The following is a 27,376-nucleotide window of genomic DNA, read 5'->3' as shown; positions in this document are numbered from 1 at the left end:
GGGAAAGAAAGGTTTGTTTCTTCGATTTTGGAGGTTTTAGCCCATACTCAGATGACTCCAACTGGCAGGGTGGTATTGTGGGCCATGGCAAACAGCAAACAGGAACTGGTGCGAGAGAAGACATGCCTTCTCCCCCCATGAAACTGTATGTTGGCTCCTCGCCTGAGCTGGTATAGTACTCACACCACCAAATGGAGTGCTAGACAAGGAACCAATCACAAACACTCGATTCAGCTGTGTCCATGATTGCATGAGATCTGGGGGGGGGGGCACTGACATAAACCATGACAATGTCAAGGGGAGGAATGCAAATGCATGGATATGCTCAAGCAGAATGAATTCCCCTCTGCTCTACTTTTCTTGTGGTTTCTCTGTGATTGCTGGTTTCTCTGCACTGTGGAGAGCAGTCTTCAGTCTGGTATTTTGAATGAGATCTTCCAGGAAACTTTCCCCAAACATACCTAGAAGTACTGTTCTATCACCTATCAAGCAGTCAGGAAGACACATGAAATTATGCACCACACACATCATAAAATACAATTCCAGACTAATTGAGATATTTGTTTCAAAATAAAGATCTTTATTTAAATGTCAGAAGAGAATAAGTTGTTGGAAAAGACAATAAAAATCATTTTTTTTGTTTTAAAGGGGAAAAACAAAACAAAATAAAATAAAGTACATGAAAAACAAGAAACCAAAGAGACAAGCAATGATAAAAAAAAATCCCAACACTAACAATATAGGCTTTCAAAATGAGGTAGTAGGAATTTAACAAAGGTTGTTATTTTGCACAGTTGTCTTCAAAAGGGTTACTCAGATTCCCCGAGATAGACATGCAAAATTGATCTAATGCTATGAGTGTTAACTGTTTTGTTCCTAGAACTAATAGAATAATACAATCATCTTAGCTATGTTAAGGGTTTATATACAAATTGACATCATGTTTCTTTTCCCTTCCTTCTTTCCTCCTTTTCACTGTCCTAGTTATTTTTTCCCTTTTAGCAGTTTCTTATCCCTCTATTGAAGATTTTTGGATCTTATTTATTCTTCCAGTTTCTTACATCAGGAAGACAGCATGGTATTTATATATGTGAGTTGATTTATTTTACTTCTGATTGTGGTCTCAAGTCTCATCCATTTACCTATAAAAGCCTCAAGGTGATCCTTCTTTATAGCTGGGTAGTACTCTATTACATAAAAATACCACATCCTTTTTATCCATTCCTCAGCTGATGAGCATTTGGGTTGTTTCCAAGATTTGGCTATTACAAATTGTGGTGCTATAAACATGAGTGCACATATATCACTGTGGTATGATGTTTTCAGTTCTTCTGAGAATATGCCCAGAAGTGGGATAGCTGGAACAAATGGGACTTCCAATGCCAGCTTTTTGAGGAATCTCCACACTGGTTTCCACAGTGGCTGTACCAGTCTACACTGCCACCAGCAGTGCAGAAGAATTCTTTTTCCTCATAGCACGTCTCCAGCATTTGTTATTGGTTGTTTCTTAATCCTGGGCATTCTTTCTGGGTTGAGATGGAACCTCAGTGTTGTTTTAACTTGAATTTCTCCAATGATCAATGATTGTGAACATTTTTTTTTCCTTTTTACAATAGATGGAACTCAGGACCTCGTACTTGCCTGGAAAAACATATGCTGCTGAGGTAAAACCCAGCCTTGAACATCTTTTCATATAACATAATTTAATTTTTTTAAAAAAGAGAAAAATCACACATGAGATTATTAACACCAGGAACCAGCAGCTCAGCAGGGTGGCCATTAAAGTGGAATCAGGTCCTGCTGAAGTGATGGGTGGTACTGGAATAGAAACAAGAGACAATCTTCATTTGTCAGGACCCCACATCCGAAGAAATGCCCCTCAGCTCCATCTGAGAGGTCAGTAGCTCTTTGTAGAATCTAGGAAACTCTTTGTGGTGAGGTATCAGGAATTAAAATCTGTTCCAGGGAAGAAAAGTGCAGGAGGTAATGTGTTTGTGAGGCAAGACTTGGAGAGCATATTCCCACATTCCCCCATGGCTGGCTGGTGGTCTTCTCTGCTGACAAAGCACTGGTCAGGAGGAACAGTGTTCATTGCTGGGGCTAGGGAAGCACGGATCTAGAGCTGCAAGTGGCACACTGGTACATGGTAAGGAGATCTCTGTGAGGATGGCAAGGCTCTTTTATTTCCCTCCCCTTTCAAGTGTTTTCCTTCATTTAGGAAAGTTACTGAGAGTTTCATGAGGACGAACTGATGATTATGATGCTAAACATGCAAGGAGCATTTACAGTAGGTGTCTCAAGTCCTCAGTGCTTTACACCCATAAAAACTGGGAACGCACTCAGATTAGTCAAATATTATGCAGGTGTCATCTCCAGCTAGGATTTCACGACTGGTTCCATCCCACATACCTCTTTATATCAGCCTCCTAACTTTACCAACATTGCAAAATAGGAGCCTGGGCCCATATTTCCAGGTGACTGTCCTGATAGTTTATTCTCACAGGGAAACATTCCTACCATTGATTACAGCTATGATATTATAATGCAAAGAGGTTAAGTGCATGTTATTTTTCCAGATTTTTTCCTGAAGTGATGCTGAGCCCAGCATTCTTTGCCATGGAGATGTTCCATCCTCAGATCTTGGGAGAAATATTCCTGCCAGAGTGCAAGCTGGCAAGATGTGTGTGAAATGTACCTATGATGGGGAGAGAGGTGGAGCCTAGCTGGAGGAAGTGAATGATTGGGGATGCATCTTTGAAAGGTGGATTTTGTCCCCAGCTTCTTTCTTTTTCTTTTTTTTTTTTCATCTTATTTTGAAGGTAGTTAATTATAACAAAACAAGGGAGAACAAAACCAATCAAGACAATGCAGTGAAATTAGTACAGAACTTCAGAGCAGGATACCAGGTTAGCAAGAACAGCTCCCATAGCAAATCTTGTTATCTTCACAATAGTTGTCCATTCAGTCAGCTATAGTAAAACCAAACCATGGAAAGAACACAATGAAAGCAATCAAAGCAGAATATTAACTAGAGCAAAACAATTAATCAGAACAAAGCAAAAGAGTGAAAACAATACTGGCCTTCAACGCCAAGTCAGTAGATTTCCACATTTGCTATATTGCCTACTATCATCCTTCCAAGAGATGCTCAGACCTCTGGCCCCAGGTTAGCATAATCAACCTAAACAGCAGTACAAGCATTTAGTTGCTTTATGTACCTTTGTTGCTATCAACTCGGGCTGTCCTCAAAACTATCCACTTGCTACCAGGGAGTGGGAGATGTACAGCAGACTTTTGGTTCTCAGCATGCTCACTGGAGACACTGACTTAGTCTTCCCTTAGCACAGCTGCAGCTTGTGCTGCTTCCCAGGAAGGCACTGTGGTCTCTTGATGTACTGCAGTGCTGTCTTTCGGTCTGGTCATTTGAATGAGAGTGTCTTCCAAGAACTGTCTTCCAAACACATTAGAAATGATGTTTTGTCACTTATCAGGCATTCAGGGGAACACATAAAATTATGTACCACATCAAGCATAAAACAAAATCCCAGACTAATTAAGGTGTTTGTTTCACAATGAATGTCATTATTTGACTGTCAGAGGATAATGTTGAAAGACAGACTAAAACAATTGAATTCTTTATACAATCAGACAACATTCAAAAGAATCAATGAGCAGGGTAGGATCAGCAGCAGGGCCCTGTGGCTCAGCCTGGTGGCCTTTGAAGTGGGTAGAGTTGCAGCCAGGGTGGTGGGTGGTGCTGGGATGGAAACAGGAGAGAATCAGCATTTGTCAGGACCCCACATCTGAGGAGATGCCCCCTCAGCTCCAGCTACCTCAGCCCACCCAGCCATGCAGACAGCTTCTACCCCTGTGCTATGTGGCAGCCACTGTGACAGGTCCTGAGTTGGATAAAGAAAGAGAAGGAGGTCCTTGGGGTTAGTGACATATTTAGGCAAGCAGCCAGGGTACCAATGTAACCCATCCTAGCTGGTGACAGAAGAGAAAGTGATCCCTGATCAGAGTGGTAGGGAATGGTCTCAGGAGCTGACCTATGAGGTGGTTTTGAAAGAGAAAGAGGCCAGGTGAGATGAGAGAAAAATGATGCCAAGGGAAGCCTGGAGAGAGAATGGTGTCCTCAGTGTGGAGGTCAGCAAGAAACCCATGGTGAATGCATCAAAGCTATGTGCAGGGTGCAGGCGATGTTAGGACATGAGAAGGGCAAAGATGGGAAGAATACACATGGCATCATTTCCCAGGGAGAAATCATTCCTGATCATTCTAGATGAAAAATTTACACATACATAGGTACATGCACAGGAATACAGGTAGTCACACATAGGCACATGGGAGCATCTTATCTGGAGGGAGCTACCCCTTCCTCCAGTTCTTCCCAGTTACCTCTGATCTGAAGATTTTCCTCTGAATGCTCCAGGAACTCCTTAAAGCAGCTTCCACAGTCATCCACTGATGTTCGGCTTAGCCACTGGGTCAGCTCCCTGTTACTCTTCCACTTCTCGTTCATGGAGCTGAATCCAGAAGGGAGGTCTTTCCATGTTTTATTGTTTGAGTCAAGATGGAGAAAAATGTTTCCTTTAAATCCAAGGTCCCAGAACCCGACAATGTTTCCACCAGCTTTCTGAAGACAGGTCATCCTGGCCATCAAGAAATTGGGATCTGCCCCACGGAAAGAGATTAACCTCCCTTCTTGAGAAATCCTTGGCCCCACCCAATACTCACCTCCTGTAATCTACTAATCTTTCCATGTTCTTCATCCACATCCATCCTTGATGAGACCAACATCCAGTTGTTTTCTTTACCCCACGAATATGGTAAATATCCCCAAAGCCCTAGCACCTCTCTCATTGTCTTGGAGTATTCCAACTTACCTGTGGATGCACATTCCTCTGGTTTAATGTCCCACACTTGCTGTTTGAACTCTGTGGCCACATCCTGCAGTGTTTCTAACTGGTCATTCCATGACTTGGTGCTATTGAGCTTCCCTCCAAGGACACCCATTGATATGGCCTTGGCACCAACACAGTCATAGGAAAGAAAGATCCTGTGATCCAGCTGACCTTGGACTTTGCACTGCTGCTGTCCAGGCAGGGGCTTAGGATTGATGATGAATTCATAGAAAAGACAGTTAGTGCCTGTTAGGGAAAAGCATAAGGAAAGATTAGAGGTGAGGAAGGAATGAACCCCTCTGTCATAATAATATCTGTGAGGGGAAGTGACTCTCTGAAGGGCTGCACTTCCTTCTCACACTGTGCTATCTGCCACCCATGGAAAGCTGGCGTTCTTTCCTTGCTTGAGGAGGAAAGAACATACGCTGGTAGCAGCTTCATGTTCCAGAAAAAGGTTCCCACATTCATGACCAATTGGTCTTGTTGGAAGAAAGACCAGGATGGCAGAGGGACTTCAGAAACAACTGAAGTTGGACTTCAGGAAGATGGGGAGTGTATGGAGTTGCCCTGCCTTTGGGGGTGAGAGTGGAAGTCAGGAGTGGCACAGAAGTTCAGTTTATGGTTATGGTTCATGGGGTTTCCATTGACTGGTGGGATGGGGCCATTGACTGTGGTAGGAGAGTGGGTTCTCTTAGCTTGGGAAGCTGTAACCTATATTGCATGACACAGAAACAATAGACCATGTTATGTACTAGCAGCTACTCCCCATGCTGAATGTAATAAACATAAAAATTAGAAAAAGAAAACTAGAAATGCATCAGAGGAAAGATCGGTAAGCTCAGAGTGGATGTAACATGAACACCAGAAAAATGTCCTGTGCGCTCTGCTTCATAGGAAGTCAGGAGGACTCTTGTATGTCAAGTAGACAAAAAATGGTGAGCAAAGGAAAAAAAAAAAAAAACAAAAAAAACCAAACCAGCATCAGCATAGTGAGACAGAGATGAAGACAAGAGAGAGTAGAAAATTAATAGTATAGGTGATTCATCAGGAAGATAAACCCAGGAAGTGGTCAAGTCTGATTCCAGCCCACTGGCTTGCCCTCTGCAGCTTCACACTGAAGGTGGGGCTCAGAGAGAGCTTTGTGGCCTGCGAAGCTGAAAAGATTTGAGAGAAAAGTGGTGGATTCCTGTCTAATTAATAACCATCTTCCTGTGCTCTCCTCCCAAAAGGAAGGCCAGGGGTCTGGGCTCAAAGGCAGAAGTCTCTAGATGCCCCTGCCTACACCCGTGCCAGTGTCCTCCTGGGCACAGAGTGCCCATACCTGCTGCCTTAGTATAGGGAGCTTGAAGGCTGGACTTTGAGCACAGATGCAGGGCTGGCTGGGGCATGGCTGTTGGGGGACTAAGCCATGTAAAGAATCTGCTAAAGCCCTGTGAACACCTAGCTCCAAGACAATCTGTAAACCCAGTTTCTAGGGCAAGGGGGTGTCAGGTAACAAGTTGCTAAATGTGTAAATAAAGTCTCCTACAGTGAGGGGGCAGTTTCTTGCCTTCCATCCAGAGTTAGGGCTCCACCTGACCCCAGCCTTCCTCTCCTCTGTATTTTGTAGTCCCCTTTGGCCTTCCCTAGGGAAACCACAAGAGCTGCTCTGGTCTCAACACTTTAGATCCTGTGGGGGAGAAGGGATGTGTTGCTGGACTGTGTCCTCAGGCATAGAGAGACCTGAGGTACCTGGCAATGTGGGCAGGGCGCACCAGGGCAGTGGGTGACTCAGGAGGGAAGTGGGTGGTGGACGGGACGGTGATTCCGTGGGGCGCCTGGCACGTGTCTGCTGGCAAAGATTGTGGAGAACTATGGATGCAGACAGTCTGTCACAGACAGGAGGTGGCCTGGGCTCCCTGAGACCTTCTGGGTTAGCTTCCCATACCTGAATGCAGGCTGCACTTTCCAGGAGTTTAGGTCTCTTGCTGGTGGCCCGCGGGTCACCCTGAGAACCTCCTCTCAGGCTTAGCCCTACTACCTCTCCATCCCCTGCTTCCTGTGATTTCCTCCCCTTCTGAGCCCTGGGGTGGCATGGGGAGCAGGGCTGAGGTGACCTGGTCCCCAGGAAAGGATCCTGGCGCGCGGGATGCGGGGAGAGGTAGCGGGGCGCAGCGCGCGGTGACTCACCGGCATCAGTCGCCCGGAGAGGCTTTGAGGGCTGCAGCAGCCCGGCCAGGATGGCGACGAGGACGTAGAGGATCGCGGCTGGGTCCATGGATCCTGTGGGGACCCGGAAGGCAGAGGGGTCCCGAGGCTGAGCCCTCATAGCAGGGTTGGGGCCCACTGCGCCACCTGCGGGTACTCTGCGAAGTTGCAGAGGACCCGGGGACCCCGAGATTGGGGACTCCGGGCTTCCGCGGGTCCTCTCCGCGCTCCCCCAGCCCCGCAGGGTTCCAGGGTTCCTGGCGCGCACCTGGCGGTCGGCGCGGTCGCCCACGTCCAGCGGCTCGGTGGCGGCCGAGGGGGGCCCCAGCCTGCCATCCTCTCCCCGCCGCCCTCTCCCTGCTCCCCTGCTGTACCTTTCCGTGCTGCAGCCCGCGCGTGCTTCAAACTCTGTTCTTCTGGACTCCACACAACCAGGGGAACAGCTGGACGAACTTTGCTGGAGTCAGGCTGGGACCTGCGCAAGTTTTTTAACCCCAAAGCGCTCAGTGCTAGGAGGGGCTGGGGTGGGGTGGGGACTGTGATTTTCACCCAATCACATGCGACAGCCTCTCACGCATACTCTTTTTGTTTTTCACCCAGACAAACCAACTCGAGCATTTTATGACTTTCATTTATTTACTTACTTATAAATAACTGATATTTGTACGTTTTGAACATTACTTTCTTTTTAGCATAAATAAGTAATCAGTGTTCAGAACCAGTGTTCTAAACAATAAGAACCAGTGTTCATCCTCTTGTGGACAGACTCGTTGAGCAGGAGCAGCTCCTTAGGTGTTGTTCCACTCCTTGCTGGTCTCTTCTTTTTAATTATATTCATCTTCGGACTCTTCCTGGTTTTTCTTAGAGACCTGAGTGTTTGAGACCCGGCAAACAATCTCCTTAGAAGCCAACATAGTTGAAGGCAGTTATTAGCTACCTGTCAACAATCATATTTCTAGGAGAAAGAAATACGCGGGAAACAATTACTCACTCAGGAAATCCTTAGGCACAGGCAAGAAATGCCAGTAGTATTGTCTAGAGGCTTCTAATAATGGTCTTCTTTCTGTTTCTTTTGGCCATTTCCTCCGTGTCTCCTTTGTTCAGGGTCCAGGCAGGCCAGTATTTTACCACCACATCAGTGCCATTGAAATAACTTCTCACCGCACTGTGTCAGCCAGTGTGTCCATGAGGGAAACGGTCACCTGCGAAGTGAGAAGATGCCAGGTTCTTGGTTTGTGGCTCCTGTTTGTGATCTGTTTTTACCCCCATTCAGAGACCTCCAGTGCTGGGAGGTGACCAAGGACCAGACACAGGTCCCAATGAGCCACCTCTCATTGCCAGTCATTCAGTTCTGTGGAGGCAGAGAAGGAGAGTGGACAAGATGGGTCCCCAATGGTGCCCAGAAGAACTTTACCCCACAGCTGCCACAGATGCCTTACGTGGTTCTGGGGCCATCAGGGGCCCATGAGCTCCTTGTACTGCAGCAGTCTTCAGTGACAGTCCTGTCACAAATGACTCTGCCCTGCAACCCCTCAGGATAACTATGCCCCTCTGGAATCATCCTTGCCACCTTCTTTAAGCAGAACCCATGCACCAGTGTTCATCCTCTTGTGGATGTGTGTTCCTTCCTATTGGTGATTATTGTTTTGGGTAGCATGTGCTGAGCTGGGAACCCCAAGGGCTGCTGGCACCAAGAGCAGCAGTGGTTAGAACTAGTAACACTGAAAATAGCTGGCAGACACTGTCAGCAGGAAAGTACCCAAGGCCTGAGGAGCTGCTTGTTCTGAGCCACAGATGAATCCCTAACACTAGAAAAGCCTGGTATCTAAAGCCCATGACTGTGAAAACTAAAAACCTACACTGCGGTGGCTTGTGTTTACATGTCCTCCCTAAGTTGCCTGAATTCGTAGGTGGGACTTTTTTCAGAAATGGCTGGATCTAGTATGTGTGATTGATGTGTGGTGCAATGCTGGGGTTAATTCAGTAATTGGTCTACTGATTGGTCATTGCCCTGATTTTGGTAGCCTAGATAGAGTACCAAAGGGGCAGAAAGATGCTGTTAAGGTCCTTTGCTTGCCTTGCTGCCTTCTGGTCACCATAAACTGTTTATCTGCCAATCAGTCCTGCCTGGAACCAGTTGATTATGGACTGAAATCTTTATGAACAATAGGCTAAATAAACTTTTCCCCTTTGGGTGTTAGGTATTTTGTCCTGTCACCTACTCTTAATCCTAACTCTTCCCCTTCCCACAAGGCAGCTTCAAATACTTCTAAATCATGTGGTCAGGTACAGTCACAGCAATGACCCCACTTGTATGCTACCAAGTTTTGTCTTACTTTTCTTGTTGCTGAAACAAAATGTCTTACACTCATGAAGTCTTAGCCTACACCTATATCTTCCAAAGTTCTACCTTTTCTGTCTTTCAGTAGACTTACTATTTCTGTTTTAGTATTTAGGTCTTTGATCCATTTTAACTTTGATTTAGTGCATGGTGATGGATGTGGGTCTAACTTTTGTCTTCAGCATGCGAAAAGCTAATTTTTCCAGCACCATGCATTCAGGAGGCTATCCTAGTGAGTGCATTTGTTCTCTTTGTCAAAGATCAACTGACTGAAAGCGTTTGGAGTTGTTTCTGCACCTTATAGTCTGTTCCACTGATCCTCAGATGTGTTCTTTTGCCAATACCATGCTGCTTTTATTACAGTAGCTTTTAGTACAATTTTGAGTCAGAGCTTGTGATGCACTCTGTCTTGCTTTTGTGGCCAAGGATTGTTTTTGTTATTCTTGATCTCTTCTGGTTCAAAAGGAGTTTTAGGAATGTTTTCTCTAATTTTGTGAGGTATGCTAATGGTAATTTGATTAGGATTGCATTGAATTAGTATAGCAATTTTGGAAGTACGGCCATTTCACTATACTGGTTTTTCCTACCCACGAGCAAGGATATCTTTCCATTTGCTGATGTCTTCTTTGATCTCCTTTTTCAGATTACTGTAATTTTCAATGTAGAGATCCGTTACTTCCTTTTTTAGATTAATTGCTAAGTATTGCATTTTTTGGGTGGCATTTTGAAAGGTCTTGCTTCCCTAATTTCTCTCCCAGTGAGTTCTTTATGTACAGGAATGCTATTGATTTTTGAGTGTTGACTTTGTATCCGGCTATTCTACTCAATCTGGTTATCAAATGTAGAATCCTTTTGGTGGGGCTTTTGGGATCTTTTATGTATAGTACTATGTTATATGATAATTTAATTTCTTTCTTATTTTTATTCCTTCTCTTTGTCTCTGTCCTTCTGTCTCTGTCTCTTTCTGTATCTCTGTTTCTGTCTGTCTCTGTCTCTGTCTCTGTCTCTGTATCTCTCTCTCTCTCTCTCTCTCACTCATCTGATTGTTCTGCCAGTATTTCCAGAACTGTATTAGATAGGAGAAGGTGACATTGGACATCCTCTTCTCCTTCTGAATTTTAGCATAAAAGCTTTCCATTTTAACCATGTAGTACGATATTGGCCATTGGCTTGTCACATATGGCTTTTACCAGATTGGGATAAAGACCATCTATTCTAAGTTTTTTTTAACCACTAATGGACATTGGATTATGTCAAATGCTTTTTTTGCATCTATTAAGTCACATGATTTTTTCTTTGGCTCTGTTAATGTGGTATATTACATTTATTGATTTGTATATGTTGAACCATGCTCACATAACTGGGGTAAATCTCACTTGATCATGCTATATAATCTTCTTGATGATTTGCTGTACTCTGCTAGTATTTTATTGAGGATTTTTGCATTCATGTTCATTTAGGAGATTGGGCTGTAGTTCTCTTTTTTGAGTGAATCCTTCTGTGGTTTTGGTATCAGGGTACAGCTTGCTTGCAGGGATCATTTTGGGAGTATCATTTCTTTTTCTACTTCATTGAAGGGTTTGAAAAGTAATGGCATTAGATACTCTCTAAATTTCTTGTAGAACTCAGCTGTGTATCCATCAGGACCTGGGTTTTTCTTTGTTGATAGACTTTCCATTACATTTTCAATTTTGTTGACTGATATCAGGTCATTTAGATTTTTAATATCTTGATTCAGCTTTGGTACTTGTTATATATTTAGGAATCTGTCCATTTCAAGTGTGTTTTCCATTATTTTTGGAATAAAAGTTTTTAAGGTAGATTTTGATGATCTGGATTTCAACAGGATCTGTTACGATTTCACCCCTTTCACTGGTAATTGCATGAATTTGAGTCTTTTTTTATGTTTTTCTAAGGATTTATCAATTTAATCTTTCAAAGAACCAACTTTTTAATTCATCGATTCTTTGTAGGATTTTCTTGGTGTCAATTGCTTTATATCTGCTCTGATCTTTATAATTTCTTTCCTAGTATAAGCTTTGGGTTTAATTTTTTCTTTTTCTAGATGTCTGAGACTCAACATTCAGTTGTTTATGTGAGTTTATTCTGTCTTCCTGATACGGGTATTCATTGCTATAAATTCGCTCCTTTGAACTGCTTTCATTATGTCCCATAGGTTCCAGGATATTGTATCAGCATTAACATATAATTGGAGATACTGTTTAATTTCATCTATGATCCATTTGCTGTTGAGTAGTGTGTTATTTAATTTCTGTGTATTTATGGAATTTTTGTTAAGTTTTTTTTTTGCTGTTGATTTCCAGTTTCATTGTATTATGATCAAATTATATGTATTGGATAATTTCAGTTCATTTGCATTTACTTAAGCATGTTCTATGGGCCAGTGTGTGGTCTGTTTTAGAGAATATTCCATGTGCAACTCAGAATAATGTGTACTCCGATGTTGTGGGGTTGAACACTCGGTACATATCTATTAAGTCCATTTGTTCACAGGTTTGATTCACTTATATTTCTTTATTGATATTTTGCCTAGTTGATTTATGGTTTGGTGACAATGGGGTGTCAAGTTCCCCCATTATAATTGTCTGTGATGATTTGATTGTTCATGTCCATTAATATTTGTTTGATGTAGTTGGGTGCTCCTGTATTTGGTGCATACATATTTATGATTGTTAACCTTTCTTGTTTTCTCCCTTAACAAGAATTTAGTGACCTTCCTTATCTCTTTTGATCTGTCTTGGCTTGAAGTTCACATTGGTTGCAAATAGAATAGCTACTCCTGATATTTTCTTGTTGCCACATAGAATATTATTTTCCATCCTTTGAAATTCAGTGTATAAATTTCTTTTTGAGTTAAAATCTATTTCTTACATGTAGCATATTGTTAGATCTTGTTTCTTGACCTACTCGGCCAGTCTATTTCTTTTGATTGGTGAATTGAGACCATTTACATTGATGGTTATTGCTGATATGTTTCGACTTATTCTTGTTATATTATTATCTGCTGTTAGTATCTTTGTTTGGTTGCTTGCCCTGGCTGGTGTTTTCTTCCTAGTAATTTCTTGGATTTGTACACATTTCTATATCTCTCTATAATATCTTTCATGCCACACTATACAGTTAGTTCAGTTGCTGTTTCTCATGGAAATATCTTATTTCTCCATTAATTCTGAAAGAGAGTTTTACAATGTACATCAGTTTGGGTTGGAAGTTATTTTCTTTCAGCGCTTGAAAGACTATACTCCAAGCTCTCCTTGACTTCAAGGATTGTGTTGCAAGCTCTACTGTAATTATGTTGGACTTTCCTTTACAGATGATTTGTGGTTTTTTTGTTTTGTTTTTCTCTGACATATTTTCATATTACCTTTTTATTCCAAGATGTGGAAAGTGGAACTGTTTCTCAGAAGGCCCTGTAGAGAGTACCTAAGTACCCAAACCTCCCCAGTGCCTTGCATCTAGAAAGGAGCCAGACATCCCATTATTAATGCTACTCTACCATCTCTGTTCCTTGTTTTGTGCTTTGATATTTTGTTCTTTTAATGAGACAAAACTTAGTTTATTGTTTGCAATGTCGGAGAATGTAAGAACTTCAAATGAAGAGACAGAGTCTCACAATGTATAGTTCAGAGTGGCTTCGAACTTGGTTATGTAGCCCAGGCTTGCCTCATTCACAGTGATCCTCCTCCCTCAATCTCTCGAGTGCTGGGATTACAGGCATGTGCTGCCATGCCTTTTGAGTCTTTAGAGAATAATTTAATGTAGGCCTTTCACTATAGTGCTTGATTATGAGTATGCTGCTGTTCTTTCTTTCTTTTTTTCTGTTTTTAACTAGATAACTATTGCCTTATAAAGAAAGGCTAGCTGGGCATGGCTATAATCCCTGCTACTTGGGAGTCTGAAGCAGGAGGACCATAAGTTTGAAGCCAGCCTGAGCAAATTAGTGATATACTGTCTCTAGAAAAACAAAGGCTGGAGATGTAGCTTGGTGTTCCAATGTGTTCAATTTCCACTAAAACACACACTCACACCCAATTACATACACACAGAAAAGAGGGGGGGTTCAGTAGACAATCCTCTGGCTACCTGGCAACGTAACTAGTCCAGAGAAGTCCAGCTGCAGAACATGTGAATCAAGACCCTGCGACTTGCCTGCTAGCCACATGCTAAGTTTTCAAAAAGTATTGTTATACGATCTAGAATTCTTCATAAAAATTCCCAACAGTCTGGTGGCAACTGGTCAGCAGGTACACATCACAGGAGAACCATGCATTCCATTTTCCTTTAAAATGAAGTATTAGCTATTCAGAACTGACATATGGAAATGAGCTATTTTAGCTCTTTGGAACTGACCTTTCATGAACCAACACCCATTACACTCTACTAGCATCCCCTTTTCTGCTTGATGGTATCCTGTTTATTTGTTTGCTGTCTCTTTTTATGAGAATGTAAACCAAGCAGGGAGCTTTCTGTCTGGTTCACTGCCATGCTCCTGTTCAGAACAGAGAGGAATCTGCATTTTTCCTCCCTTCCATTCATTGGATCAGGTTCTTCACATACCCTTCCTTGGGGTTTGACTCTTGGGTATGAACACTTTCCATTAGGCCCCTTGACCTGAAATAATATAGAAACTCAAAGTGGGATGTGCTAAAATAGCGCTGCTCAAAATTTGTGATCATAGGCAAAAGCATTTGCCTTTGCACTGATGTCAGTGTTGTGTATTACCTACAATCATCAGTCTTTAAAGAGAGAAATACATTTCATATTGAAATATTTCATCTCTTTTTCCAAATTCAATATGCTTCTCAGTGTCACAGGAACTTTAAGGCAAGTAGATGATGACATTACCCTTTAGGCAAAAGTTACCAAGCACACACCTATAATTGAACAGACATTTAAAACTTGTTATAGTGAGGGAGAACATACACTGCAGGAGCCCTGGGGCATCTCAGTAAGATTCAGTGAGAAAGATAGAATTTGGGCTTGTGTGTGCTGTTTTAGGGGAGGTTTGGAGGAAGGCTAGCATTGCTGTGCATTGGCTATTGTCAGGATGTGAATAAATTCCATAATTGAGTAGCTTAGCAATTCTTACCTAGAAGGCAAAAAGGACAGATGCCGATTCCTGCTCTCAGAAGTTGTGCGTCTCTTTCCTGCTGTGCTGATTCAGATGCAGCTGTGGCAGCAGGAAATTCAAATTGTGGTTTCCAGAGGCGTAGGTTCCAGCTTCAGTGCTGAGATTTTATCTGTTCCGGTTATAGCACCGGGATTGTATTTCCAGTTGGTTTCTCTCAGCTTAGTTCTTTCCTGGGTTGGCAGGGTACATCTCCCCTCGCTTAGGACTCCTCACATCACACCATTCCTGGATTCTAAGCTGGATAACTCAGAGAGCCTCTGTAGCTGCTGCTATCTATCTGCTATGTTCTCCCAGAAGTCTGGAAATTGTTTTCTTTAAGGACTTGAAATACTGCACTCCAAGTTTTCTTGTGTTGAGAAGTCAGCCATGATTCTAATGGGCTTTCCTTGATAGTTATCTATTTCTTTTTTTTTCTAACAGCTTTTGATATGCTGTTTTTGTGATGAATTTTTAGGATCATGATAATTATGTCAGAGTGTAGGTTTATTTTGGTTATGGCTGTTTAGAATTCCGTATGAATCACTTATCTGTATGTCAGATTCTATTCCAATACTTGTGAAATTTTCAGCTATTACTCCTTTTTTTTTGTCCAGAGATTGAACTCATGATCTCACACTTACTAGGCAAGCACTTACGTCATGAGCTAAAGCTGCTATTACTTCTGCAAATAGTTTTATTTATGTCATTTGTGTTGACACCTGCTTTTTCATTGACACCTATCAAAATTATATTGCCTTTCTTTGCATCATATTGGAGCTGTTGAATTGCTATTTCATGGTCCTTTGTTACTATCAAGAAATCTTTCCTTTTGGGAGCACTATCGGTGACCCTGTCTTTAACATCTGAAAGTCTATGTTCAGTTCCATTCAAGTTGTTTTGCCAGATTTCAATGGAATTTTAAAATTTCTTTGAATCCTTGATATCTTTTTCAGTCTGTTTCCTGTATTCTATTTCCTTCCTATATTGTATTGTATTCCTATATTGTATTGTATTGTATTCCTATATTGTATTGTTTCCTTCCTATATTTATATATATATATATATATATATATATATATATATATATAATCTTTTCTAGCTATGCTAAGCAATTCCTTTATTGTCATTTTTTCTTTACCTGAGAGATTATTTCTTATCTGATTTCCTCTATAGCCTCATGAATTTGTTTTCTTTACTTCACTTGATATCTTTCCAGAAATTTCAGGTGTGCATCTTTCAATGTTTTCTATGTATATGTCTCTTGTACTTGTTCCAGATGGGCTGGAGGGCTGAGGTTGCATTTTGATTTTTTTGTCTTGTCATTTTCACCTCTTTGTGCATATTTCAGTTTTTTTATTCCGGCTTCTTACCTGCCCATTGTGTGTGTCTTAGTCAGGGTCCTACTGTGAGGCTGGCATGTACCCAGTCACTGTGTCCCATAGTGTAGGGAAGGGACCAGTCACCTGAATTCGTCCTGCAGATCCAGTTGCATGAGTCCCCAGCTGTCTAGCCTTGGAGTATTGATGTGAACCAGCCCTTAGCTCATACTGTTACTGTGGCTTCAGGCTTTTCCAGGCTGCCAGATCTGCCTGTCCATGGTGTACACCCCAGCCAGATCCCTACTCTGTCATTGTAGGTCTTGCACACCTGCCCAAGGTCTTCTGGGTGAAGGAAGGGCTCAACTGCACTCTTCCTGCTGCACTGAGATCCTCTGGGTGGAGGAGGGCTCACCTGGACTTTTATATGCCCTCCAAGGTCCTCTGGGTGGCAAAGGGCTCTCCTGGACTCTTGCTGGCTGCTGAGCTCCTCCAGGTGAAGGGAGGGGTCCAAAACCACAGTTTTTAAACCTATACTTGTCTCTATGTAACCAGCAGTAATAGTTGATTGATTATGTCAACTTGGGAAGTGTGAAAGCTTAATTTAATTGGCTCAGCAATTCTACACTTTAGGGTGTATAGGATTGTATCAAGGTTTACTAGAGATACAGATATAACACTAGAAATACAAAATGTGTAAGAAATTACAAGACTGACTTACAGTGGTCAGCCACAATGTCAGATCAGGGAGCATGCAGAGGGTGTCTGCATGCTGGAAGTTGAAGGGTCCAGCCCAAGGACTAGAGCTTATTATAGTGTCCCATGTAAGTCTGTATCAGGAGGCCAATTGGTCTGTGACAGAAAACTGAAGAATCTGTTGTACTTTATGCCTAGGTGGTCCCCTAAGACTCATGCAATCATGGAGGTGGCTTAATTTAGTGTTTGTGACTGGTTCACTATCTAGTGCTGGGATTAACGGTGTGAGTGCTGCACTCACCCAGGGGCAGAGCCAGAATACAATATAAGGGAGGGCAGAAGGTGTGTTTTTTCTCTTTTGCCTTTTTGCTCTTGTTGCTTGCAGCTACCATGAATTACTATATCCCAGCCATGCCACCTACCTAGGAGCCTGCTGCATATGGACTGACACCCCCAAAAGCTTAAGATAAATATACCTTTCCTTCTCTAATTTTGGGCATCAGGTATTTTGTCTCAGCAACAAGAGGAAAAATAACCAAGACAGAATCTATGAAAAAAGGCAGAAGAATCTATAATGAAGTTTGAAAAGTCCCAGGTAAAAGTCAAACAATCTGTGCCAGAAGCCAGGAAATGACATCCATCTGAAGGCAAAGACTGGAGCTCCTCCAAAGAACGAGCAACCAGTCCTCTCCTCATTTGTCTTTTATTGTATGCAGGTCACTTCCCTGGGGTGTGTGTAGCACTCACACCATCTGCATGCCCTCCTCTTGCACAGGTTGAAGATGTTACAAGCTAGGAACCCTGGCCTTCTGTTGAATCACTTAGTTAACTTGCCCTCTACACCCCAGGATGTAGAGCTCCTGAGTCACTTAGTTAAGCTTCTAGACTTCTCAAACTGACACAATGTATAAATCATAGCAAGGATCTACACTAGGGCTGCTTATCACCTGTATCATATAAAGCAGAAATGAGGAAGGATGGACTTACTTCTGTTCTTCAGAAGAGCTCTAGTCTTTGCCTGCATCTTGAACAACATCTCCTATCTTCCAGCACAGCACTTTGGCTTCCACTTGGTATCTTTAGCCTTCTGGAGTAGATTCTTTAGCCTTACATCACAGACCCATCAGCAGTGAACTCCAGTCTGAAACCATCAGTCTCCAGTGTGCAGAGACTCTCTACATGTATTCTTGTCCAACACTGTGTTTGACCGTTGTGATCCAATCTTGTAGTTTTGTATACATTTGTATATCTTGTATCATATCTGTTTCTCTGTTAAAACATTGATATTCTAGCACACAGATCCAAATCAGTGGCTCCACTGAAAAAATTAAATTGTTTTTGTGTACCAATGACATAATCTTATGTTTAGGAAGAGGTACAGATTTCACCAAAAAATTACTAGGACTTATGCACATGTTCTGCAAAGTTTCAGGTTATAAAAACAACATACAAAAATCCTTAGAGTTTCTATAAATTAAGAACAAACAAGAAATTGAGAAAATGATCACATTTGAAATAGTATTAAAATATTTAGAAGTAAATATCACCAATAATGTGAAAGATATGTTCACTTAAAACCATAAAACATTGATGAAATAAATTGGAGGAGATACATGTAAAATGACAAGGTACCCCATGTTCATGAACTGGAAGATGAATATTGTTAAAATGTCCATACTACTTAAAGCAATTTTTTTCAAGATTGGATGCAAGTCTTGTAAAAATACCAATGATGTTTTCCACGAGAATAGAATAAGATCCTAAAATTCATATAGAACCCTAAATAATCCTTAATAATCAAAGTAAGTTTAAACAAAAAGTAATGCTAAAATCTCTGCACTACCTAATAATAATAATCAAAATAGCATTGTACTGGCATAAAAACAGATACACAGATGAATGGAACAAAATAGAAGATCCAAAAATAAATTCACACATTTACAGTCAATTCAACAAAGGTGCCAAGAACACACAGAAGGGAAAGGACAATTTCTTTAATAAATTGTAGAAGGAAAACTGAATATCAATATGCAGAAGAATGGAATTGGACCCTTTCTCATACCATATACAGAAATAACCTTAAAATGGACTGAAAAGTTAAATGTAAGTCCAGAAATTCTAAAATTACTTGAAGAAAATATGGGGAAAATTGGTTTGGATATGATCCAAAGAGCATAGGCAACAAAAAAAAATAGATAAGTGAGGTTATATCAAAATAGAAATTGTCTGCATAGAAAATGACACAATCAACAAAATGAAGCAACACTCTAAGAAATGTAAGAAAATATTTGCAAACTATGCATTAAAAGGTTAATATTCAAAATATATGCAGAACTCAACTCAGTAGCAAAAAGCTCATTAAGCAATGAACAGAGCATTTAAATAGACATTTTTGAAAAGATAGACAGATGGCCAACAGACATATCAAAAATTTCTCAACAAGAATAATCATCAAGGAAATGCAAATCAGAATCAAAATGAGGCTGAGCATGCTGGCACACACCTGTAATCCCAGCACTTGGGAAGTTGAGGCAGGAGGATCACTATGTGTTTGAGGTTAGTTTGAGACACAAGTGAGTTGAGACCCTGTCTCCAAACAAATGTCAAAACAACCCACAATGAGATATAACTGCACACCTGTTGGAATCATTGTTACTGAAAACAGAAAAGATAAAAGTTACTGGCAAGATTGTAGAGAGAAAGGAATGCTTGTTCAGCTTATGGGAATGTCAATACAGTTGCTATAGGTACCAGTATGAAAAGTCCTCAGAGGATTAAAAATAAAATTCCATTTGTTCCAGCAATTCTACTACTAGGTATATATCCAAGGAAAATGAAGTCAATATTTGGAAGAGATATCTACACTCTAATGTTTGCTTCAGTAGGGTTCACAAAAGCCAAGATATAGAACAAACCTACATGCCTATAAATAGAAGAAAAGATTTTAAAAAATGTGTTGCAATAGGAAGTGATGTGAAGGCTGAGCACATGTGGTGTGTGTGTGTGTGCATGATGAAGTAGTATTTAGCCTATAAAAGAAGGAAATCCTGTCATTTGTAACAACATAGTTAAAGCAGAAGGACACTATTCTATGTAAAATAAGCTAGGCATGAAAAGGAAAATACTGCATGATCTTATACATGAAATCTAAAAAAGTTGAGCTCACAGAAACTGAGAGTAGAATGGAGCAGTAGGGAAGGCATATGGGGAGATATTGATCAAAATGCATGAAATTTCAGTCAAACCAAAAGACTAAGTTTTGGAGATTGATGGAACAGCATAGCAATAGCACTTAATAATAAGTTATGATATATCTGAAAACTGCTAAGACAGTAGGTATTGAATGTCTTCTATAAAAAATAATAAGCAAGCAAGGTTATAGATAAATCAATCAGACTGATTTAGTCATTTCACAGTGCATATATGCTTTGAAATATACCATTGCATACCATTAATGTACACGATTTTAATTATTAATTGAACCTTAATAAATTTAAAGGTGTAAACCATTTGGGGCACAGGAAGAGAAGCCAATTTGCTCTTCCCATGAGCCACCTGGCATGCAAGCTGAGACAAGAACCCACCCTTCTGCAGCCATAACTGCTGATTCAGAGGCTAAGTTGATAGCAATTGAAGTACAAAAACAAATTAATGCTGGTATTGTTTGGTTGACTTTGTAGGCCTAAGGCCAGTAGTCTGAACATCTATTAAGAGGTTAATACTATGAAATATAGCAAATAAGGAGGATTTTCTTGTGTCTTGTTTTTGAAATCCAATATGGTTCTGTTTTGTTTTGTTCTAGTTCATTGTTTTGTTTTATTCAGTGTTCTGTTTTGATTGGCTTTATTCTGTTCTGTTTTGTTCGATTTTATTATGTCTGATGGTATGGACAACAATTCTGAAGATAACAAGGGGCATTATGGTAGCCTTTGCTGATTTCCTACTATCATGTTTTGTAGTCCTGTATCGCTTTCCAGGTTTGTTTTGATTTGCATTGTTATGTTTTACTTTGTTAGGTTGTATTCTCTTTAAAATAAGTAAATTTAAAAACAAATAAATCAATATTCCAGCATTGGAAGGCTTTACAGCCAGAGACATCCCCTCACCACTCTTCTGACTTCCCTCACCACTGATTTGCCTTGGCCTGTTATTTTACTTTATGTAAACAAATCAAACAGTATGTTCTCATTTGGTGTCTGACTTCTTTTGTTTCATCATGACTGTAAGAATAATCCTGGTTTGTATATCAGAAGTTTTTTCTTTTTAAAAACAATGAATAATATTCATTTGTATGACTATATGACTGTTCTCTTGTCTGTATAATTCACTCTCCTTCTGAGGGACATTTGGGTTATTTCTAGTTTTAAACTGTTATAAATAAATGTAAACAGCTATAAACTTTCTTATTTTTAACACTGGCTTCTATTATAAAATTTCGTAGAAAGCTTTTGACCCTGACAAACAATATGAAACATGAAATATGTAAATTGAAGTCTGCAAACATAAAAGATAATGATAATGGCATTGTTCTAATAAGTAAAGTACATTTTAACAGAAGCCCCTGGCATTGTTTTTACCCTTTTTTACAAAATTTAAGATTAAAAAGACACAGAAAAGAAAAACAAAAATCAATAAAGACAGATAAAAAACCACAAGAAACCCAATACAGTAACAGTATAGGTTTACAAAACAAGATGATAGGAATTTGACAATGGTTGTAATATTGCATATTGTTACCATTTAGAGGGTTGCTTAGATTAACAATAGAAACATGTAAAATTGATCTAAACATATGAATATTAACTGTTTTTTCCAATCAATAATACAATTAGTAGTATACTCATTTTAGCCATCATGTATATGTGTATATATATACAAATTTGTCTTTTTCCTTTTCCTTCTTTCCTCCTTTTCCTTATTCCAATTATTTTTCCTTTTTGTACAGTTAGTTATCCCTACACAATATCTATTGAAGATGTTGTAACATATATAATTTTTTAGTTTCTTACACTAGGGAGACAATGTAGTATTTACATATGTGAGTTTGATTTATTTCACTTACGAGTATGGTCTCAAATTGTATCCACTTACTTATAAAAGTCTTGACACAATCCTACTTTATAGTGAAGTGGTACTCCATTGCATAAAAATACCACATCTTCTTTATCCATTACTCAGTTGATGGGCACTTGGGTTGTTTCCAAGATCTGGTTATTACAAATTGTGCTGCTTGGGTGTAGATATATCACTGTGGTATGATGCTTTCAATTCTTCTGGGAAAATGGCCAGGAGTGGAATAGCTGGGTCAAATGGAATCTCTAATCCTAGCTTTTTGAGGAATCGCCACACTTGTACCAGTTTACACTCCCACCAACAGTGGAGAAGAGTTCCTTTTTCCACACACCCCTCTAGCATTTGTTATTGATGGATTTCTTGATCTTGGCCATTCGTTCTGGGGTGAGATGGAATCTCAGTGTTGTTTTAATTTGCATTTCCCAAGTGGCCATTGATGTTGAACATTTTTTCATATTCTTATTTGCTGTTTGTATCTCTCCATCTGAGAAGTATATATTCATCTCAGATGCCCATTTTTGAATTGGATTCTTGAATTTTGGGGGCCTGATTTTTAAAAATTCTTTATAAGTTCTAGATAGAAGTCCTTTGTCTGGGGGACAGTTGGCTAAGATATTTTCCCAATTTGTGGGTTTTCTTTTCACTCTGTTAGAAATTTCTTTTGATATGCAAAAACTCTTTAGTAAGATGAGATCCCAGTTGTTGATTCTGGGAAGTGTTTCCCATGCAGCTTTATTTTTGTTCATGAATTCTCTGTCTATTCCTATGTCATCAAGATTTCCACTTACTTTGTCTTCCAGTAGATTTAGTGTTTCTGTTTTAATATTTAGATTTTTGATCCACTTTGACTTTAGTGCATGGTGATAAGCAAGGGTCTAGTTTTAGTTTTCGGCATATGGAGAGATAGTTTTTCCAGCACCACTATCTTTCTTCCAGTGTACATGTTTGTCAAAGATGAGGTGGCTGAGTGTGTGGTTGTGGCTGCACGCTCAAATCTATTCCATTGATCCTCAGATATGTTTTTATCCTAGTACCATGCTGATTTTATCACAGTAGTTTTGTAATATACTTTCAAATCAGAGATTGTGAAGCCTCCTGCTTTAGCTTTGTTGCCCAGAATTGCCTTTGCTATTCTTGGTCTCTTTCTAGTTCCAGATGAATTTTAGGAGTGATTTCTCTAGATTTGTGAGGTATGCAAATGTTTTATTGGAATTGCATTGAATCTGTATAACAATTTTGGGAGAATGGCCATTCAGTGTTTGTTCTTCCTATCCATGAACAGGGAATATCTTTCCATTTTCTGAAATCCTCTTCAATTTCCTTTTAAAGCATGATGTAGTTTTCATTGTATGGATCTTTTACTTCCTTAGAATTGAATCCTAAGTATTTCATTTTTTGGATGCTATAGTGAAGGGTATGGTTTCCCTTATTTCTCTCTCAGTGACTTTATTGTTTGTGTATAGGAATGCTAGTGATTTTTGAGTGTTGACCTTGTATCCAGATACATTACTGAATTTGGTTATATCTAGGAGACTTTCAATGGAGTTTTGAGGGTCTTCTATATAGAGTATCCTATCAACTGCAAATAATGATAATTTAACTTCTTCCTTTCCTATCTTTATTCCTTTTATTTCTCTTTCTTATATAATTGCTCTGGCTAATGTTTCCAGAATTATACTGAATAGGGGTGGTGATAATGGATATCCTTTTCTTGTTTCTGATTTTAGATAGAAAGTTTTCAGTTTTTGTCCATTTAGTAAGACATTGGCAGTTGGTTTATCATATATGGCTTTCATCAGATTGAGGTAGAAACCATCTATTCCAATTTTCTGTAGGGTTTTAATCATGTATGAGTGTTAGATTTTGTCAAAATCCTTTGCTGTGTCTATTGAGATGACCATATGGTCCTTGGCTCTGCTGATATGGTGTATTATGTTTATTGATTTGCATATGTTGAACTATCCCTGTATTCATGGGATGAATCCCACTTGGTCATGGTGTCTTCCTGATGACTCCTTGCATTCTATTTGCCAGTATTTTATTGAGGATTTTTGCATCTATGTTCATTAGAGGCATTTGCAAGTAATATTCTTTTTTGGTTAGGTCTTTCTATGTTTTTGGTATTAGGATAATGCTTGCTTCAAAGAATGGGTTGCTTCTTTTTGAATTTCATTGAAGAGTTTGAGGAGTGTTGGCATTAAATCTTCCTTGAATTTCTTGTAGAATTATGCTGTGAATCCATCAGGACCTGGGCTTTTCTTTTTTGGTAGGGTTTTAAATTACATTTTCAATTTCATTAACTGAAATTGGGTTATTAAGCCATTTTACATCTTTATTCAGCTTTGTTAATTTATATATTTCTAGGACTCTCTCCATTTCTTCTGTGTTATTGAACCTATGAGAGTAAAGTTTTTCTAAGTATTTCTGCAGGGTCTATAGTGATTTTACCCTTTTCATTTCTTATTGTGTGGATTTGAGTTTTTTCTTTCCTCTTTTTGATAAGATTGGGTAAGGGTTTATCAATTTTATTTATTCTTTCAAAGAACCAACTCTTTGATTCATTAATTATTTGTATTGTTTTCTTAGTTTCAACTGCATTAATTTCTGCTCTGATCTTTATAATTTCTTGCCTTTTTGGGCTTTGGGCTTGACTTGCTCTTGTTTTTCTAGCAGTTTGAGTTGCAGCATTAAATTGTTTATGTGTGGTTTCCATTTTCCTAATGTGGGAGTTTAGTGCTATAAATTTCCCTCCTAAGGACTGCTTTCATTGTGTCCCATAAGTTATGGTAATTTGTATTTGCATTTTTGTTTGATTGTAGATATTGTCTGATTTCTTCTGTGACCCACTGGTTATTTAGGGAGGTGTTATTTAGTTTCCATATGTTTAGGGGTTCTTGTAGGGGTTTTTTGTCCTTAATTTCCAATTTTATTGTGCTATGGTTAGATAATATGCATGGAATTATTTCAATTTCCTCACATTTACTTAAGCATGTTCTGTGAGTTAGCATATGATCTATTTTAGAGAATGACCTGGGTCCAGCTGAGTAAGAATGTGTATTCTGTTGTGGTTGGGTGGAACACTCTGTACACATCTACTAGGTCCATTTTTTCCTAAGTTTGATTTTTTTCTGTTATTTCTCTGCTGATTTTTTGTTTGGTTGATCTGTCTCTTTGTGACAATGAGGTGTTAAGGTCCCTTGTTATAGCTGTATTATTGTTTATATGGGTTTTCATGTCTATTAAAATTTGTCTTACATAGTTGGGTGTTTTCATATTTGATGCATATGTATTTATGACTGTAATATCTTCCTCTTCAACTTTGCCCCTAACAAGTATGTAGAGACCTTCTTTATCTGTTTTAATCATTCTTGGTTTGAAGTTCACATTGTCTGCAAAGAGAATAACTGCTACTTTTTTCTGGGTTCTTGTTTCATGGAGTATTGTTTTCTGTCTTTCGACTTCAGTCTATGAATATCCTTTTGAGTTAAATGTGTTTCTTGTACACAGCATGTTGTTGGATTTTGTTTCTTAATCCACTCTGCCAGTCTGTTTCTTGGTATTGGTGAGTTGAGACCATTTACATTGATGAATATAACGGATAAATACTGACTTATCACTGTCATATTATCTTTTGTAGCTAGTAATTTGTTGTTGTTTTTGAGAATTTAAGTTATCTTTTTTTTCTTCTTTCTAGAATGTCTTTCAGTATTCTTTGTAATGTTGCTTTTGTGGCCATGAATTTCTTCAGTTGTTCTTTGTCATGGAAGTATATTGTCTCTCCATGTATTTTCAAAAATAATTTTTCAGGGTACATTAATCTAGGTTGAAAGTTCTTTTCTTTCAGGATCTGAAATAATTCATTCTAAGTTCTTCTTGACTTGAAGGTTTGTGTTGAGAAGTGTGCTGTGATTCTGATAGACTTTCCTTCATAGGTGATCTGTTTCTTTTCTCTGACAGCTTTTAGTATTCTGTTCTTGTGCTGAATTTCTGATATCCTAATTGTTATATGTCTGGGTGAAGACTTATTTTGGTTATGATTAATTTGGGGTTCTGTGTTCCTCACTTGTCTGCATATCAGATTTTCCATGTTTGGAAAATTTTCTGTTATTATTTATGCAAATAGTCTTTGCAAGTCATTTGTGTTGACCCCGGCTGTTTCATTGACACCTATCAGTCTTACATTGTTTCTCTTTGCACCATCTTGCAGTGGTAAATTGTTTCCTTGTTCCTTGTTATTTTTAAGAGATGTTTTCTTTTGCAGTAGTAATCTTCCATTCTGTCTTCAAAGTTTGAGAATCTACAGTTTCATCCAAGCAGTTTTGCCAGCTTTCAATGGAATTTTTAATTTCTTGAATATTCCTTTGAATCTGTTTCATGCATTCTAATTCTATCTTATATTGTTCATTTAAAATTTCCACCGTTTTCTTATGTTCTTCTTTTTTTTAATTTAGATCTTTGTTAGATACACACAACATTTCTTTCATAATGTTTGTCATTTCATTTTTTTACCTGAGAGATTATTTCTGACTTGATTTCCTCTGTTCCTTCATGGAGTTGTTTCTTTACTTCAGTTGCTATCATTTAAGAAAGTTCAGTTGTGCAATTTCCAGTGTCTTCCTTTTCAGAGTCTCTTGGTTATGTTCTTGGTGGGCTGGAGGACTGAGACTGCCTCTTGTTCTTTCATTTTGTCGTTTTGTCTGGGACCTGTGTGGCTGGTCAGGCATCCTCCTAATGGATTGCACTGGAATGCTTCACTGAGCAGAGTTTCAATCCTCTGACTTCTCTGTGGATATCCAGGGTGTACCCACAACCTGTGGCAATGGATCCTTGTGCTCTGTGGTCTGTGAGGCTGACTGGGTGTTTCCCTGATGTACTGTGCTGGGTTGCTCTGGAATACTGGGCTGGGCAGAGGCTGGATCCTTTTGCTGCTAGCAGGGAAAGACTCCAGGAGTGTGTTGCTGGAACCTAGAAGCTGTTTAAGTAGAGTTAAGAACTTCTGAGACCCAGGTGGCTAGCAGGGATGCATCCCTACTGTGTCACCAGGGGCTAGCTCCTGCTTGGGTGGAGTTCAAAACCTCTGGGACCCAGGCAACTAGGCAGAGCATGACCCTGAGTGTAGCACCCTCTGAATCTTACCTCTGGTTGGGAAGAGTTCAGAGCCTCTGGAGCATGCAAGTAGCCAGAGTGTGTCCCCAGCGTAAAGTGCTGGGCCTTGTCCCTGGCAGGGTGGAGTTTGGAACCTCTGGGTCCTGCGTGGCTGGCTGGGCCACACTGCTGAACTATGGAGCTGGGGCCTTGTGGTCTGATGGGCAGAGCTCAAGTTCTCCAAGACCTGTCATATCTCCCTGATGGGCAGTTCTGGGGCTCTGGACTGGGCTGGGCTCAGTGCCTCTGTGACCAGTGAGACTGGCTAGGCGTACTCCTGATGGATTGTGCTGGGTTGCTCGAGTGGGCAGAGTTCAGATCCTCTGTGCCACTCGTGAGGATGCACCTCTGGAATGCAGTACCGGGGCCTTATGCCTTGCTGAGTGGAGTTCAGAACCTCAGGGACCCTGGAAACTAGGCAGAATACAACCCTGAGTATGACACTCTGGAGTGTGCAGCTAGCCAGAGCATGTCCTAGGTGTACGGTGCTGTGGCTTTGCTCCTGGCTGGGTAAAGTTTAGACTTCCGGGACCCGCTGTGTGACTAGATGGGCTGCACTGCTGAACTCTGGAGCTCTTGTTTA

The 27,376-nt window shown here is 40.0% G+C and overlaps 1 protein-coding gene across 1 annotated transcript; it reads right to left on the bottom strand.

The window, feature by feature from the left end:
* Window positions 1-3,622: 3,622 nt before the first annotated feature.
* LOC101787236 (uncharacterized) lies at window positions 3,623-7,929 on the bottom strand. The gene is made up of 5 exons (XM_023563607.2): window positions 7,833-7,929; window positions 7,466-7,627; window positions 7,074-7,166; window positions 4,399-5,150; window positions 3,623-3,757 (listed from the first exon to the last, which is right to left on the bottom strand). Exons 1-4 carry the CDS (start codon window positions 7,927-7,929, stop codon window positions 4,693-4,695), a joined length of 810 nt encoding a protein of 269 aa, XP_023419375.1. The 3' UTR covers window positions 3,623-3,757; window positions 4,399-4,692.
* Window positions 7,930-27,376: the final 19,447 nt, after the last annotated feature.

The sequence above is a fragment of the Cavia porcellus genome, unplaced genomic scaffold, assembly GCF_034190915.1.
Source record: "Cavia porcellus strain 051 isolate PalLab524CR breed Dunkin Hartley unplaced genomic scaffold, mCavPor4.1 scaffold_22, whole genome shotgun sequence".
Taxonomy (NCBI): domain Eukaryota; kingdom Metazoa; phylum Chordata; class Mammalia; order Rodentia; family Caviidae; genus Cavia; species Cavia porcellus.
The sequence above is the reverse complement of the archived record's forward strand: the minus strand, read 5'-3'. Positions and strand labels throughout refer to the sequence as shown.